Source organism: Cygnus olor, chromosome Z (genome assembly GCF_009769625.2).
Source record: "Cygnus olor isolate bCygOlo1 chromosome Z, bCygOlo1.pri.v2, whole genome shotgun sequence".
Lineage (NCBI taxonomy): Eukaryota > Metazoa > Chordata > Aves > Anseriformes > Anatidae > Cygnus > Cygnus olor.
In genome coordinates this window covers 52,490,326-52,507,676 of record NC_049198.1, presented here as the reverse complement: position 1 = coordinate 52,507,676, position 17,351 = coordinate 52,490,326, and the positions used below count along the sequence as shown (strand labels likewise).

Genomic DNA, 17,351 nt, shown 5'->3' with positions numbered 1-17,351 from the left:
CACAAATAAATAAATATAAAAGGGCAACTATGATTTTCTTCCATGCAGCCGAAGCCATTCCATTTCCTAGCCAGCAACTACATGCCATTCACTTGTCACATGCATATCTCCACCTGGGCAGCGGGGCAATGCTTCAGGCATTGCTAGTGTTTTATTTGAGTAAGATGAGTTATAGACAGATTGATGACAACCACGTAATGCTGTTTCAGTCACACTGGGTTTGTTCAGTGCTATTATGTTATGCTGACTAGGTCCTTATGTTCTTGAGAAAAAAAATGGGACAAGAACTTCCAGCCTGACAGGATTTCAGTTAGTTTCTCTGCTTTTATTAACAAGCATATAATATTAATTGGCAAAACACTGGATACAAGCTTCACTATCATAAAATGAAAACATTAAGCAATAATCCAAAAAGGCTTATTCAGACAAAACTAGCCACCAATAGTACAAAAATTACACAGCAACACAAAGCATAAAAAATTGTAAACTTTCAAATGAAGCTAAGCCAAAAATATGGTTTTACACTGTGACAGTTTCAGTATCTTTATTATGCCACATATGAGGATAAAGGCTTAGTGGTTGCACTGGCTTATTGTCCCTTAACTGTGAAATAATCTTGTTGCAGAAGGAAAGAAACTCTCCTTTTGTTTGGATGACTTAACTTGAATTCATGATTCCAGTAAACCAATGCTTTGAGTTTCAAATAAAAACTGGGGAAAAAACAAACAAAAAGTCAAACAAACACCAGCCCAGCCTTTAAAAAATCAGGACTCCATCCTTCAGCTTCACCTGACTTCGCATGAATGAGCCTGTGGAACCATCCAGGTTATTTGCGAAGTTACCAGTAGAAGTGCCCACAGGACACTTAGCTCCTACCCTACCACTCTCATCTGGGTGCGTCGTTGTGACTTTGAAAGATTTCCTAGAAGCCCTACGGATGGATCAAACACAGATCAAACAGCAAGACTGGAGCTTTAGTTTGTATATAAATATATTGTAACTCAATGGTAAAACATGGTTAGCTTGCCACAAAAAGCAAGTTAAAGCAAGTTCCTAGAAAGTGTTTGTACTGATTGCAAGTTTAGATGAAAGCAGAGATTGAAGTATTGTTCCCATGTTCCTTAATGTTGTTCTCTCTACAGCTTTTAACTTCAGCAACAGATGTCAAAACTTCTCAGTTACAGTTAATTATATCTTATGCAGAGATTCTAGTGTATAGGACAATTTTTTGTCCTGTTATCAATTTTACACAAAGGAACTGAATTGTAGGTTGTATTAGCATCTCCAGTGAAACATCTAAACTGAAGTGATTACCTGAGGAAATAGAGAAACTAGATTCTTCTGTACAGTCCAGCCTTCTGTACAAAACGTATCTTAAATGTTGTCGAGAATATACCTTACTAAGATTCATCTGCTGATGTACAGACTGGTTGGCTTTTTCCTATTACATTTATCTCAATGGTAAGATGCATAATGTTGTAAAATTGGCTCATTGTATGGTTACTTTTACCATCCTGTAGAAAAAAAAATTAAATGAATCCCCTAGGACTATTAATGCTGTTATGAAGACAATAGAGCCAGATAAACTTTCAAAGGCTCATAGCCTATTGGAAAAAATAGCACCATCACAGTTGTAGTCTGATATTTTTTTTATGGTCCCATATCCCCAGAAGTGATAGTGTTGTGTACACTATTGCACAACCAATAAAAATAAATATTCCCAGGTTTGATGGTATACAAAAATACCAGACATAACAATGGCACAAAACATTTTCAGATAGGCTGCAAGTCTTGCCGATTGCTTCCACAATTCACATTAAGGTTTCTTGCAAGATCATTTATTTTAGAATATTGCTGACAGATAGTTCTTGTACTTACACAAATTTATATCCCACACTCCACTCTTAAAATAAAGAAAGATCAAAAACAACATCCCCAAGTAACAGCCCCAAATAAAACCCCATTTGAACAAATCAAAAATGCCATCTACAGTCCTTTTAAAGTTTAACGGTAAGTAGATGCTACATTTACAATTTAAACATATGCCTAATAAATGCATGTTTCAAACCTATTGCACAAAAACATAAGTAATGCTCTTTATCCATACAAAACAAAAACATACAAATAAAAGCTACTTAATGTAAAAGGAAGAAGCTTGTAAAAACATCTTACAATTTCATTTTATATGCCCGTAAATAAAGTTGGACCATTGAAACCAAAAATACTTGGATGGTAAAATAAGACAGAAGGTTTAAAATAGAATAAATAATTTTATAAAGTTAATTTTTAAAACCCCAAATCTTATTTAAATTCAATATTATATATTCTATCTGAATTCTCTGTTTTTAATGAAACTATATTTAATGAGACTCTGACCCTGGGTGATTCATCAGTCTCATTGCTGCTGAGGATAACGTAACAAGATACTTCTTTACTGTAATTATTTACCAGCGTAAGCAATTGTGAAAACTACTTCACAGTAATGCCATCTTCAAAGAAATCCAAAATAAACTGAACAGGATCTCGCTAGGACAGAGATATCTATGCTGAGTCCAACTTTCAGTTCAACTTTGAACAGAATCAGGGTTATTCTACCCAATATAATCTTGATATAAATTAACTGTCTCCTAAGCTTCACAGAAGTGAAACAGAGCTCTGACCCAAAGGAGGCCTCCCTCTCAGTTCAATTCAATTGCATTGTAGTCTTTTAGTAAGGCTAGAGTAAATAAATACATGGTCCAGACACAATCACACCCCTCCTGAGGGAAAGAGTTTCTATACCAAAGACACTATGACATATGATTTAGAAAAATAACAGGGGTTTCTTTTTTTTTCTTTTCTTTTCACTGATGAGGTTTTATCAGACTAAACACATTGCAAAAGCAGTTGCACACAATTCTGAGGAAAAAACTCCCAAACATTTATAGATATTAATACTGGCTTGAATTTACCTGTCTACATAGGTATCAACAGAGTTTTCAACATATTGATAGCACCATAATAAATTCAAGTGATTCTAAAGAGGGCTAAAAACTTCCAAATATATGTTCTGTACTACAGATTTTTTATTTATTTATTTATTTAATTTTTTTTTTTTTTACAGAAAACGATAGATTGGAAAGGCTTATGAATTTGCTTGTTTGCTACTGAGTCCTCAGTTGTACAACTACACAGTGGAAAGTGCTAAAATCCTAACATACTTTAACAGCACTGCATCAATGTCTGGATGTACAAAATATTTCTGCAGTACACTCATTCTGAGGTAGACAGATCTCACGCACAAGTGTGTGTGTGTGCGCACATTTGTGCACACATATAAACACACACAAAAACTATCTTAATCAGGATGCTGTCTAGGGGATTTAATTCTATGTCTACGTCAGGTACAGCCAGTATCTGTACATTCAGGGTGTACAGAGGGCGGCTACTTATAGCCGTGTTAGTATTCTCAGTGCTTCACTGGCTAGAGCCAGTCCCTTATTTACACTAGGACAGTAACAACCACATGAACAGCTCCAGAAAGGCCCAGTATGCCAGTTTGCATGTGCATCCATACCACCTGCATTCACTGTTTTCATAAAAAGCTTATAAAAAGGTAGACTCAAGATCTCATTTGCCCTACCAATTCAATAAATGTTAAATACAGGTGAAAGCTGAAATACATATATAAGTATGGAAACAGTAAGACAAAACCAGAGCCACGTTCCAATTCCATCGCTCTATGTGCATGCACACACCCACACACAAGGCCTGGATGCTGACCAGACATTCAGATCTAGCTACTTTATGCCCTCATTTGCAGGGACAGCAGCTCTTTTTAGCCTTCATTTGGGTCCCATCTCCATATTTCGGTTCTTTCTCTGCTTGCATAACTTTTGATTTCCTTCCCATTCACATCTGTGACTATACATAAAACTGAAAAACCCTGTTTTCAAAGATAAACAAAAATTGGAACATCCCTTCTGCAGCAGCAGATCTAAGAAAGGAGAGCTGAAGACTCCATAGAATGAAAATGCAGGAGATATGCTGAGGAATGTGGTGCTTTGAAAACTCAAGAAGAGGAAGATGACTGAAAATACTTAACAAAGCTCTTGCGATATCAGCTTCCTGTTATCGGTAACAAGTAATACTTTCTTGCAGAAGAGGGGAAGGAGCACAGATAGAGAAAGCAGGGCAGTTACAAGCAGGCTTACTTTCTTATCCAAAGGCAGTTTATCAAAAAAAAAAAAAATAGGTATAGCAGCTAGCATTTTCAGCTGACTGGAAAATGCTTCTGAAAGTTAGAAGGTTAGCTATTTCCAGATGCAAACTGTATATTGGGAGTTCTAAGTAACTTACACCCTGGCACGCAAATGCTCTCACATCTGTACTATACATGCTATACAGTATACATCTTGCAGAAATCAGTTTCAACTACTGTTTTTAAAAAGCCGACAATTACAAAAAGCCTTACAAACAGTGCAGCGAACTCTGCTAAGTGCTATTGAGGGTGCGTTCCATAACATATATAGGTTTATATGTGTATAGATATGTACACACATACACAGCATATATGTCACCTTGCATCCACTATGGCTGATGCAAGTAAAATTATAAGTTAAGGCCAGAAGGTGCAAAAATAATCTTGTCTGACCCCCAAAACATCTAGTAATTGTCCTGAAGAAAAAGGTATGGTTTCATAAGAAAACAGGTGAAGGAAATATAAAGCTGTTCATAAAATATAAAGCTGCTCTTAATTACCTAAGTAATTTTTAATCACTAAAAATTGTGCAATATCACCCAATGTTGTTCAAGAGCCAGGGTTTCAACAGTCAATGACAACAAATTCTCTCTAAAGTAAAAACTGATTTCTGCAAGCCATAGCTGAATAAGAAATATGTATTTATATATATATTTTAAAGTTCACAAATCTAGCACTTTTGAGTACTTGTCATGATGTAATGCCATGGCAAAATATCAGGGCACATTAAAAATCAACTGCAGTGACTGTTATTAATCTTACCAAATCAACATGCAAAAGGGGCATCAAGACTTTACCAAAACAGAAAGTGGGGGAAAGCAACAATTGGGCAAAACTAACAAACTCATTGGTTTCCCAGATTTTCAGTTTTCAATGCAGCATAATAAATATCACCAGTCACTATATATCATTAGTTATGTTCAATGATCTACAGAACAACTTGATTAAAGCCAATGCAATCAGGCATACTATATAACACAAGAACACTTTGCAAAAATATAATTTTTAAATATTCAGAATGTGAGAAGTAACTAAATGCAACTTGGTGTCAAAAGCAACATTTTAAAATCACCCCACAACATTCTAACTTATTTCTGTGTAACTGTAAAAGATGAATCAGGCTGAGCTACATGGAACTGTGAAGTGTTTTCAGTATCTGTAAACTTAGTGCTGGTAGTGTCTTGTTGAGTTGCAATTTCTTTCTTTCGTACAAAATAAGTATAAATATTTTCTGTCCAGAAATCTAGGTAACACATCCCTAGGAGAAATATTCAGAAGGACAGTCCGCTATGAAAGTACTACAGTCTTCCAAAATTATTCGGCTGGTTTGTGTCATGTGATTAGTGATGCACTAAGAAGGTGCCAGATGATAGTCTCTGCAAAAAACTCTGTCCAGAAGGACAATAAAGTTCTCTTACAGCAAGTCCATTTTGGGTCTGTAATGTAGCAGTAGAGGTGCTTTCTGCAAGACAGAAATATGAGCTAAGTTAAGAAACAAAACCAAAATTAAACTTTTCAGTACATAAAATTATAAAAGTAAATTTCAGTACGTAAAAGTACAAAATTAAACTTTTCAGTACAAGTTCCATAAAACGAAGCTTAAACAGACTATCAGAATAACTGTTCTGTGTCAAAGCATGCAGTAGTTAATAACTGTAACAGGGTAAAATACGAAGTACTGTGTGCTTTAACAGGTCTTACTCAATTCTTCTGTGAACGTATCCATTGCATTTTTAAGTATAGGTAAACTTAGAACATTCACAATATCCTGCACCAAGGAGCTGTGTATCCTGTAAAGAATTGCTTCCATTTGTTTGTTCTGAAGCTCCCACCTGTGAGTTTTCATTTTATGCCCTCTGCCTCTTTCACTTGAGATGGCAATTTATGGTTGCCTTTTCCACGTGACTCAAAATTCCACAGATTTACATAATAAAGGTAAATAGAAGATTTCCACAGATGCATATAAATTAATGCTCTTGTTCAATTCTTCATTTTTCCATAAAATTCCTAGCATTTGCTTTTTTTCTTCTTCTTCTTCCATCTGGCTTCAAAGCCTTGAAAATTTGGTCAGCTTACAATCCATCATTTTATATGTAAAGTTGAGCCCACTGTTATCGCCAACATGTATTCTTTTACGTTTACCTACATTGAACTTAAGTTGCCTATTAATCTCCAGTCACCAAGAACTGTAAAGGTTTGCTTCAATGCTTCGTGATCAATCTGTCTTCACTATCCCAAATAACCACAGCATTGTAGCTGAGATGTTATTGCATTATCCAGACCCTTCCTGGTCATTCAGGAAGGGATTCTAGTAGGATTCTAATTGTGACCTCTCCACGTTTCAAAGACTGACCACTGACTTCTATTCTGCATATGCAAATCAATTGTTTTTCTGCACAAAGACAGGAAAACAATTCCCTACTCTCGCTTACACCTCTTCCAAAGAGGATGTGCATCCAAAGTTACTAGGTCCTATTCTCAGTGTACACTGTCAGTTTAGGTGTTGTTGTTTGTCCATTACGAATACCAATTCCTCATTCAAATAGCTTCAAATACACATACACTGATTCTGGAGGTGTGACTCAACTCCTAAGTGTTCAGCCTTGCAATTCATTCTTATACCCATTTCACTCGAGTTGCCATTATTGTGATAACTAACACTCAGAATGAATGTTCCACTTTATTATTCAGCTGCAAGGGGGTTGTTAAGAGAAACCACAATCAGCAAGTCAAAGATGTACTCACTTAACAAGCCATGTTTATGCCTACTAAATACTGCTGGAATTCTCCTTAACTAATGCAGACAAGCACTGCAATTACTCCCTCTCCTTGAGAAGTAAATCAGCCTTCTTGAGCTAGAGAAGAGAACTGTGTTGAAAATTTCTGCCTTGCCTGCATCACAATCTATTTCCCCACCTACACAAAGTAAAACCAGTTTTTACCTGATACAGCTAAAAATAATACTTTCTTGTGGCTTCTACTTCCTTTCCCCGAGTTGATCACAATTTGACAGTTGATGTAATATACCCTTTCTCCTTGCAATGTATATTTAATTCCCTTTTGCTTCATTTTCTTTGAAACAAAATTAATAGTTACTGTTTAAGAATGTTGTGTTAGGTATCTATTGAAGTATCTTTTTATTGAGTTTATAGTTACTGCAGTATAGTTCCAAATGACACATTTTATAACTTTTTTTTTTTTTAATCTAGCCACTCCATGATTTACTTGGAACCACTGTGTCATACCTTAAATCTCCATCTAGTAACAACTACAAACTTGAGTGTGTGGTCCTTGCCAAGAATCTCTTCATTGCATAATATGTCCAGCTGGCAAAACAAAGAAGACATTTAATTTGTTAGGACACTGTACATGAAACAAAATATTTCAGATAATACTACAAATGTTAGGCATTGTTTTTTTCTCCAAAGACAGTGGAACCATTCATCTTACAATTTTTCTGCAAATAAAAATTGCATAAGGAAAGAAAACAGTGTCTTTTCTCAATATAAAGTGCTGAAAGACTGTACCTATCTCGAATATCTTGCATGAGCTGGACATAATTGTTTGATTTAGCTTCCCAAGCAACACTAATGCCGTCTCCTAAAAGCCTTATATGCTTTTGAGAACACCTGATTAAATGATGAAGACAGAATCCACAAGTCTCAAGGAGAGCTTTATTATTTACCACATTATGAAAAAAATTTACATAAACACCAGACAGATGGCTTTCTGCAATAAGGCTGTATTTTTTAAAAACTGTCTGCCACTCTCTCATATACTATATTTATGTTTTTTTTTGGTGGTAGGTTTTTTGTTTGTTTATTTTGTCTGTTGGTGGTTTTTTTTGTTTTTTACTTTTGCAGATACTCAGTTGTTTATAATAAGTTGTTAAAATGAGTTGTTTTTACTTTTCTGCCTCAGCATTGAAAGGTCTTGACACTAGAAACAGTAAGGATATAAACATAAAAACATATTGTAGTCAGCCCAGGACAAAAAGTTACTTCGAAACAATGCAAGGACAAAGACTTATAACTGTATAATCATAAGTATGTACTAATGTAAGCACAAAAGAAGAGACAAGGATGCTCTAGGTAACCTATGCTTCATTAGCATAATAAAATGCACACCCCTGGGTGGCAATCTGACATAACGGACAACCAGCCTTAGGTTAATAAACTGGCACAGAACTCGAGCACGTATGTTACTGAGTAAGTGATGGAACCAAAAGCAACCAATGAGTGATTCTATCCATACCTTTTAAACTGTATAAAAGGCCTGGCACCCAACTCTGGGTGTGCTTGCTTTGTGAATTATCGCCTGGCACCCAATTTTGTCTGATTTGGGATAATGGTTGATCAGCAGACCTTGACTCAGTGTGCTTAACAGCTCCAATGCACTGGGCACAGACCCAGCCCTTTTTAAAAGGACAACAATATAACTAATAACCAGCTCAACTGCAATAGCTGAACGTGAACTAAAGCAGGAAACATGCATGAAAATTTTAAGTTCTACCAAGGTTGCATATATTAACTACACTCTACCACACAACCCAGAAAAATCTGAACATACGTGCAGTCCATTGACATCGCTTAGCTACCTAGCAATAACTCAAACCTTGAATAGTCTACAGCAAGCAATCAAGTTCCCACAAGCTTAAAGCCTTCTACCATGAACCCATTATTTGACACTGGTACAGTGATTGCACCACAATTTATGTACCCTTTAAGAAAGTGGGAGGGATAGATAAAGAATAAAAAGGTACTCTTTGAAGTTGGTAAGAAAGATAGTAAGTTATTAAATCAGACTGGTGGAATGGAACAGAGGGCTTGAACACAAAAGCAAAGATTCACCTGAAAAAAAAAAGTCTCATTTAAAGAAAAACACTTCTGATCAATGATGGTACATATGCCGCTGCTGGTCTACAGCCAGAAGTCAACAGAAGAGGTCGAGACAGCAGATGTTACAGTTTTGTTTCAGGAAGCTTAGCTGAGTTTGGGGATGTACTCCAACCAAAAGACAGTACTCCGAAGTATAGAGAAGCTAGGAAGGAAGAATGATACAGATGCAAACCAGATCTTGAGGTTTGAGCACAAAGGCGTTGACACTTTGGACTAGAAAGCAGATGCTTGAGATGCAAAGACACTGTGAACAAGACTCAACGAAGTAGTAAATAGAGACTGCATTCCTATGTCTGCCTTAAGTGTAATTTGGAATATGAAATGGGAGAACTATGAAAAGTTGTCTTTCTTTCTGTATCTTTCACCACAAGTTCTTCCCATGATTCCAAGTACTGTCTGCAAAGGAAGGGTAAAGTAGGTATCTGATAACACTGCTTACGACAGGCAGCAAGACTTCAGGGTGAACTTCACTGACAGCACAGAGGAAAAAAAATATTCATGCTGCTTTCCCTTAAGGTGTACACCAGTTTATATGGCAAGGATTTGGTAGCAGGAGGGCTGTAAGTGTGGCCTTTGTGAGCAGAGCCCAGCAGCTGCCCCATGTCAGAGCAGAGCCAGCTCCAGCCAGCTCCAAAAGGGACCTGCTGCTGGCCAGAGCTGAGCCAGGGAGCAACGCTGGTTGCGCCTCTGGGAGAGCAGATTTAAGGAAGGGAAAAAAAACTGCTGCGCAACAGCAGCTGGGAGAGGAGTGAGAACAGCCCTGCAGCCCCCAGGTGAGTGCAGCAGGAGGGCAGGAGGTGCTCCAGGCAGGCAGCAGCAGTTCCCCTGTGGCCTGTGCAGGGAGAGGCCCCTGGTGGAGCAGGCTGTCCCCCTGCAGCCCACGGGTCCCACACGGAGCAGATCTCCACGCTGCAGCTCCCCCGTGGAGGAGCCCCCGCTGGAGCAGGTGGATGTGGCCTGGAGGAGGCTGCGGCCCATGGAGAGCCCCCGCAGGAGCAGGCCCCGGGCCGGAGCTGCAGCCCGTGGACAGGAGCCCCCGCAGCAGGAGCAGGGGGTCTGGGGGGAGCTGCCGCCCACCCGTGGGGGACCCGTGCTGGAGCACTTTGCTCCTGGGGGATGGATGGACCCCGCGGTACGGAGCCGTGTGGGAGCAGGTCTTGAGGAGCTGCTGCCCGCGGGCAGCCCCCGCAGGCTCAGTTCGGGAAGGACGGCATCCCGTGGGAGGGACCCCGCGTGGAGCAGGGGCAGAGAGGGACCGAGAGGGAGCGGCGGAGACAAAGCGTCAGGGACTGACCGCAGCCCCCATTCCCTGTTCCTCTGTGCTTCCTCTCCTTCCTCTTCCTTCCTTTTCTTCTCCCCCTGTGTTCCTCTCAGAGAGAGAAGGCAGAAGAGGGTGGATGGGGAGAAGGTGTTTCTAGTTTGCGTTTAGTTCTCATTGTTGTATTCTGTTAGTAATAGGCAATAAATTATTAAATTACACTCCCTATGTTGATTCTGTTTTGCCTGTGATGATAATTGTTAAGTGATCTCCCTGTCCTTATCTCCACCCTTAAGCCCTTTCCCTCATATTTTCTCCCCCTTTTCCTTTGAGAAGAGGGAGTGAGAGAGCGGTTGCAGTGGAGTATAGCTGTCCAGCACGTTAAAAAAAAAAACACATAGAAGTGCAGGATAAGCCCAAGAAAAAATAGCTACATTTAATTGTAACATTACAATGTGAAAGAGGAAGAAGGAAAACTTAAGGTAAGAAAGACTATAAATTGTAACTTGAAAGTAGAAAAAAATTCATCTGAAGAAAAATAATGTAATTGTTTAAATTAATTTCCTTAGCTTACAAAGGACAAGAAAATGACTACATAACATACAATTTAAGAACTGGTCAATGTTTTTATTTTCTGCAAATAAAAACTGACATTGCTTTGCAAAAGAATGACCCCACACTTTCCATTGGACTTTTATCTGCAAAATCATTTTTAGAAATTAAAATATTACCTCATTAAAAGAAGAAAGATTAAGTTTTTTGGCAATGAACTTCTTTAGATGCAGGACAGTTGCTTGTGCTGAACAGCGGATCCATTTTCGTTTCAATCCACGCAATTTGCTGCTATTGCATTCCAAGCAGATGCTTACCTTCAGGAAAAAGGAAGCAGTCAGGGCAGGCTGGATCAATTTTCTACAGTTCTCATTATGTATTCCATATGCAGTTTATATTAATGCAAAAAGGTGAAAATTTAGAGTACTAATATTCCTTAAACTGAAATGCATGCATTCCAACTGATGAACACATTTGCTAAAATTTCATCAGTTTAGTGAAACACTGCTCCAACCAAAAAAGGATCTCAAAAAAAAAACTTCTAGGAAGAACTTTTAATGTTGAAAAAAGGATGCTCCAGTCCAAATTCCCAAACCACATCCAGCAGGCAAGGACCGTACATCACAATAAAGTATGAAATATAAGAGAACTATTGCCAATTATTAATAATGTCTTCTACTGTAATGCCTTGCCTTTATCGCAACTGCTAAACCCAGTTTTAAAAAAATGTAATGCATGTGGAAAAGTGAATATAATGTTAAAAAAAGAATAGGTATAAAGGATCTAACAGACTTAAAATTCTGAAGATTAGCTGCAAAAAAAAAAGTCTCTTCAGTTTCTATGCTTCAATTTCACTTCTTTTCTCATCCAGATATGTGTTACCTTGTCTAAACTCTTTGTGATGATTCACTTTATGCACTAAGAGGATCTAGAACTAGGAACAATCCCTTTGAAAGTACTCATGGTTTATAATTGAAAACAAAATTAATCCAAGTTAAATTTACTCTGGACACACATAATAGGAAAATATAAAAGGGAAGGATTGTTTATCCCAGCAGGACATTTCACTCTCAAACATGTGTTCTATTTAAAAATTAATGGTGGATATTCTGGCTTTCACACTATTTTTATGATATAGTGCTAACACTGTCTAAAATACGGGAGATTTAAAACGAAATAAGTATTAAGTGAAAGTGCACGAGCTTTTATTCATAACTATTGATATACATTCAGTTCAATGTACCAGAATAACACTTGGATACATCCATTCAGAACAGGACCCAAATAACCTGAATCTATGTTAAACCAAAAGCCAAAAAGTAGTTTGAAACTCAAAAAAAACAAACAGGAATAACACATTTTATGAAAGCGTCTTTAAAATACTCTCCATTCCTGCCAAAACCCAAGGATTAACTTATGGTTACACAAAAGCATAATGCAACACTGCATTTTTTTTTTAAAGCAGATAACAGAAAAAATATCTTAAAAGTTAGTTTTCTTTGTTGACTTGAAGCAGTAAAGGTAAAATACCAGATAAAAATAAAACATGCCCTATGATCCCACCTGTTCATCACTTCGGTGGTAGTCATTATCCTCTTCCTGTTTTTCCTCAGAAGTTTCTTTGTTTGAATTTTCATCTGTTTTAGTTTCACCTTAGATAAGAAAGCAGATATGTAGGATATCACTCAACAGCAGCACCTTTCAATGACAATACAATTCAAAGAGCAGGGTTCAGGACTGTTATATAGAATAAACTTCCCAGCAGTGCTAACTTGCTTCAACACTGCCTGCTGACAGCCCCACACATGAAAGAAAGGAACTAGCATACAGCACAGCCTTCAGCTGAACTGCTAGCAGTGCAGAAGCTGAGTAGTTTCACAGAGTCCCCTTGTGGGCACTACTACGGAGATTTCCTTCACCAAGAGTGCTTATGCTAAAAAGAAAGATCATGTGAACAAATAACGGACAAAACAATCCTGCATGCCTATTGTACACCACTATGAAACAATTCTGATTGTTATACACCAACGAGACACACACTTTTGACCTGTCTGCTTGACAATTATGAGCAGTCCCCCACCTAAGATGTAATAAATAAAAGACTGTTTACCATTCCGATGGGAATCTAGATGTTGTTTTGCAGAACATGTCTCCCCTTTGATATCCCCTGGAACTTCCATGCCCAGTTTGTGATAGAACTCCCTTTGTTTCTTCATTTCCGCTGTTAAAAATTGCAAATATTAAACCCTGTAATAAAGTTCTAATGCAACATTTATGAAATTATTCCAAATCCCTTCTCTTGTAAGTGGAACAGACTTGCCATCAAGTAGTGGTATTGTCAGCACTTAATTCTACATCTTTGTTACTGCATCAAGTCGTGCCCAATCTTATTTTTCAGAGTTAGAATACTACAAAGTCATCCACACGTCTACTATTATAACATTTCTATTGAACTGAGACGATTTTAAATACTATGCCTTATTCTGAATCCCTCTCACAATATTTCAGTCAAACCACTGTTTTTGAATTTTTCTTTATAGTTCTGATTTTCACTATGATAGAATTAATTTTATAAAATCTATTTAAGCTTGCTTATCAACATCTAAGAAATTCATTTTCTTCAGCTTAAATAGATTAAGATATTCTATTTAAATGAAAGTCACGTGCAACATCAACAACAAAAAAATACACAGCAGTTACTATAAAGTACTTGTTTCGTTGTACAGATCCAGTCTCAAAGAGGATTACGAAAGTGCAAATTGAAAGTTACCAACTAAGAAAGGACGTTCACAGTAGAGTAAAACTTCCCTGAATCTAAAAGCTCTTCTGCATTACATGCTACCTCTAAATATTTTGGATAGCTGGCACAACAGGCCTAAACACACAATTTAAAAAGAACAAATGAGAGCTGCAGTGTACAAACATGTAAAAGCTGAACTACTATTCTGTTAATACTACTTTTTGATGAAATATCCCACCTTGCCTTTTTCCCCCCTCCAAAAAATTACTGCTTGTAAAAATACGAAGCTAAATCTATCACTAGAAATAGAACAAATGAAAGAATACAGTTCTCTGCTGTATTTTTCCTCAAATTCTCCCTCACCCCCCTTCTGTATTTTCATCACTTGAAAATATGTGTGTTGTTTTTTTAAACTGTTAAAGAAGTAAAGAATTATGTGCAACACTACATATAAGAAAAGATCATACCACAACTTACCTTCTTGGAGGCCTGGCACAAGTTTGTAAACGATATCTTGCATTGTTCTGTCATGACTATCAATGAAAAAAAAGGAAAAAAAATCAAAACATTCAAAACACATCTGTTAAACAAGTTCCAGTACTAAACTGATCTAAAAGCTCTAAATTTGTTAATGAAGAATTTCATTTCTAAAGTCAATATTTATATCAAACAAGAGAGGACAGTACCTAGAAAGGAATTAGGATAAAATACAGGCTAAGAAAAAAAGCAAAGGGAAATTAGGGGAAGAAGCAGCTTCTTCCCCTCCTGCAACAAGGCTCATGTTGTCACTAATAATCTCAAAATTCCTTGACAACTTTGAGGTAAAAACCTTGTTACTGCAAAAGAACCAAAGCTAGTATGTTTCTTATCTCTACAGATTCATCTTTCACATTCCTTAGTAATTTAGTTATCTGTACAGGACTTTTCCCTGTTACAGGGAAAAAAATAAGAAAGAAAACAGCACAAACACACAAAAAAACCCCACCCGACAACATAAAGAAATTTGAGTTTGCTCTTAAGCCAACATTTTATTTATGAGCAACATTATGTAGCTCAGAAGCCCATATAAGGTAATGTGCCCCAAACAAAAGAAGCATAATGAACCCACACATGGCAGAACTGGAAGGGCAGCAGGACTGTTTAAGTTTCTAAACTTTAATTCCCAGCTCACAAAAACAAAGCTCTGTTTTAAACCAAACTTCATCTACGATTTGCCTGCAATTTCTAGATTATTCTAAAGTAAGTCACTGTCTGAAAGAAATGTACTATTATCCTAAATTCTAATCCATAAATAAAGTCAGAAACAGTATAAATATGTCTCAGCTGCTGCAAGGTCATTCCTTCAGTAGAGCCTGCAGTATGAAATCCTGGATCTGACTTAAATAAGAGAACAGGCTTACACGAGTAGTCTCAGGTTTCTCATCACCTGACGTGCACTTCACAGCAGTGGAGACCAGGGAACAATTACAGAAATGGCAACAATTCAAAGACTGTAATGGATGATTATAAACCTCTTGAAGTAGCACTACATGAAGAATCAAAACATTATTAATTCTAAAATTCATGTCATTTCAAGCAATAGCAACCCCATTTGCACTGGCTCAGATTTTCAAGTGTCACATATGGATTTACAGGAACGTCTCCAAAAATATTTCAACATAAATGAGTAAATCTGCCATTACTATGAGATTAAAGGTGAGAATTTAACATCATTCAGATTTGTCAAATAGAAGATGTTTGGTTTATGTATTCCCCAGACTGAGAGGGATAAACAGGCGTTCAAGTCTACATTCTAAGACATATTGTGAAACTCTTGACTACCATAAATAAGTAAAACCAAAAGTAGGCAAAGCAAAGGCTGTTGTAGTCTTGAAGGGGCAGTACTTTATAATTATTGCAAGCAAGATACTTCCTTTGAAGTGCATTCAATGACTAAAAACCAACTGCTGAATTCCTTTCTAGCTGTTCTCAATTTGATGCTCTGCTTCCTGGCCCCTTTTGACATAGAAAACAATCTTCTGAATCAAGGCACTGGTGTATTCCTGTAGCTTTACAGTAGACAAAACTGCTGTCTTGGGTGTTACTTGTTCCTTCCCGCCTATCGGTACCTACTTCATCCTTCAAAGCATACACTGATGATACTCAACATGAGCTTATCATATAACATCTGACACTGAAAATAACTATTCAACGGGGACTAACGGTTTTGATGATTTAGTAAAACAATTTCTACAAATGTTTAATTTATGTAACTTTTATGAGTCATTAAAACTTCTCAAAATTTAAACAGTAAAGTGCATACTTCGCATATTAAGATTTAAAAATGCTAACAGATGTTAAGAAACTGCAAATTCATAGCAAAGTTTGATCCTGTTATCTCCTCATATAATCATGTTCAACCTTCCTTTTAAATGCATAGCATTCTGATCAGCAATTAAGAAAATTTAAGAAAAAGCTGTGCTGTATTAGAGAGGTTAAAACAATCTAGAGTGAAATTAGTTGCATTTTTGCTTTCATACCTACCCAATATACTGCAATGGGTGACTCTGATGTATAACAATTCTACAAGTCGGACAGGTGTTGTTTTCCTCCAAATATTTCACTAGGCAGCTTCTACAGACTGGTAACAAGGACATCCGTAATTAAAAAGAAATAAAACAAGCATAATAAAAAACAAAAATGTTTCTTTTCATATGGTCACAGAAATGCTTGTTACCGAGATATACACAAGAGTAATTTTTCACATTGTGCAAGCGTATCTAACCAAACAGAACAGTTTCCAACATTTTTCACAAGTGCTCTTGATATAGAAAAGTGATGCACTATAATTAAGGCACCTGTACATAGCCAGAGTCTGTATAATATAGCATGCAACACACAATCCCATTTTGGAATTTACTAGAACAACAGTTTCTAGCACACCAGTTTCCAGCATCCAGCTTGCACGGATGATACTATAGGCATTGTACACCATACTAAGCTACTAAGCCAAGTTGCTTTAACCATAGCCACATAACAGAAGTGTACTGTGGAAATGAACCTAGGACAAAGAAATCATTCGTATATTTTATTATTTTTTAAAAGAACAGAAAACATTCCAAAACTGGATAACCAGGTAATATTTCATTTCTAATTTTCACAGGGTACTTGACACTTAAACTTCCATCAGAAAAAATAATTCCATAGGGACAGATCTTCAGTATTTGTAAAAAGTGTTAACAAAACCTGCTACAGCAGTCACACGTAGAACTGTACACTTTTTGGAACATTTTCCAGCTGCATATACACACTTATTCACATCTGATTCAAAATCAACTATTTATTTATTAAGAAACAATACAGATTATACACGTCACTACGTGATTTCACTTGAAGTTCTAAATAATCTCAAATTCAAAAACGTAGAGGAAAAAAAGTGAAATTCTTCTTCCTCAGACAGCAGCAGTTCATTTAATTTTGGTATTAATGCATTCATTCTTAACACACAAAATGAAAGAATTCCTGTAACTACAGTGCCATCTACCTCTCAGACATGATGATGGTACATTTGAAAAAAACCTCTATTAATATCAGGAAAATTATTCAGCAGCAATGCAAGCATCCAGACTGTACTCCGCATTGTACTTACACGGTACCAGTGACAGTACTGTTGTTGGTAGAGGT

The 17,351-nt window shown here is 36.9% G+C and overlaps 1 protein-coding gene across 9 annotated transcripts in view; it reads right to left on the bottom strand.

The window, feature by feature from the left end:
- Positions 1 to 1,637: 1,637 nt before the first annotated feature.
- PCGF3 (polycomb group ring finger 3) overlaps positions 1,638 to 17,351 on the bottom strand; it is a 51,606-nt gene continuing 35,892 nt past the window's right edge. For all 9 annotated transcript variants that reach the window (XM_040540199.1, XM_040540204.1, XM_040540206.1 and 6 more), the window contains 7 exons: positions 16,212 to 16,308; positions 14,166 to 14,221; positions 13,059 to 13,169; positions 12,512 to 12,600; positions 11,128 to 11,265; positions 7,486 to 7,566; positions 1,638 to 5,702 (listed from right to left, as the gene is read on the bottom strand). In XM_040540199.1, the coding sequence (XP_040396133.1) occupies positions 5,655 to 5,702; positions 7,486 to 7,566; positions 11,128 to 11,265; positions 12,512 to 12,600; positions 13,059 to 13,169; positions 14,166 to 14,221; positions 16,212 to 16,308 (620 nt within the window). In that variant the 3' untranslated portion in view covers positions 1,638 to 5,654. The remainder of the gene's footprint in view (positions 5,703 to 7,485; positions 7,567 to 11,127; positions 11,266 to 12,511; positions 12,601 to 13,058; positions 13,170 to 14,165; positions 14,222 to 16,211; positions 16,309 to 17,351) is intronic.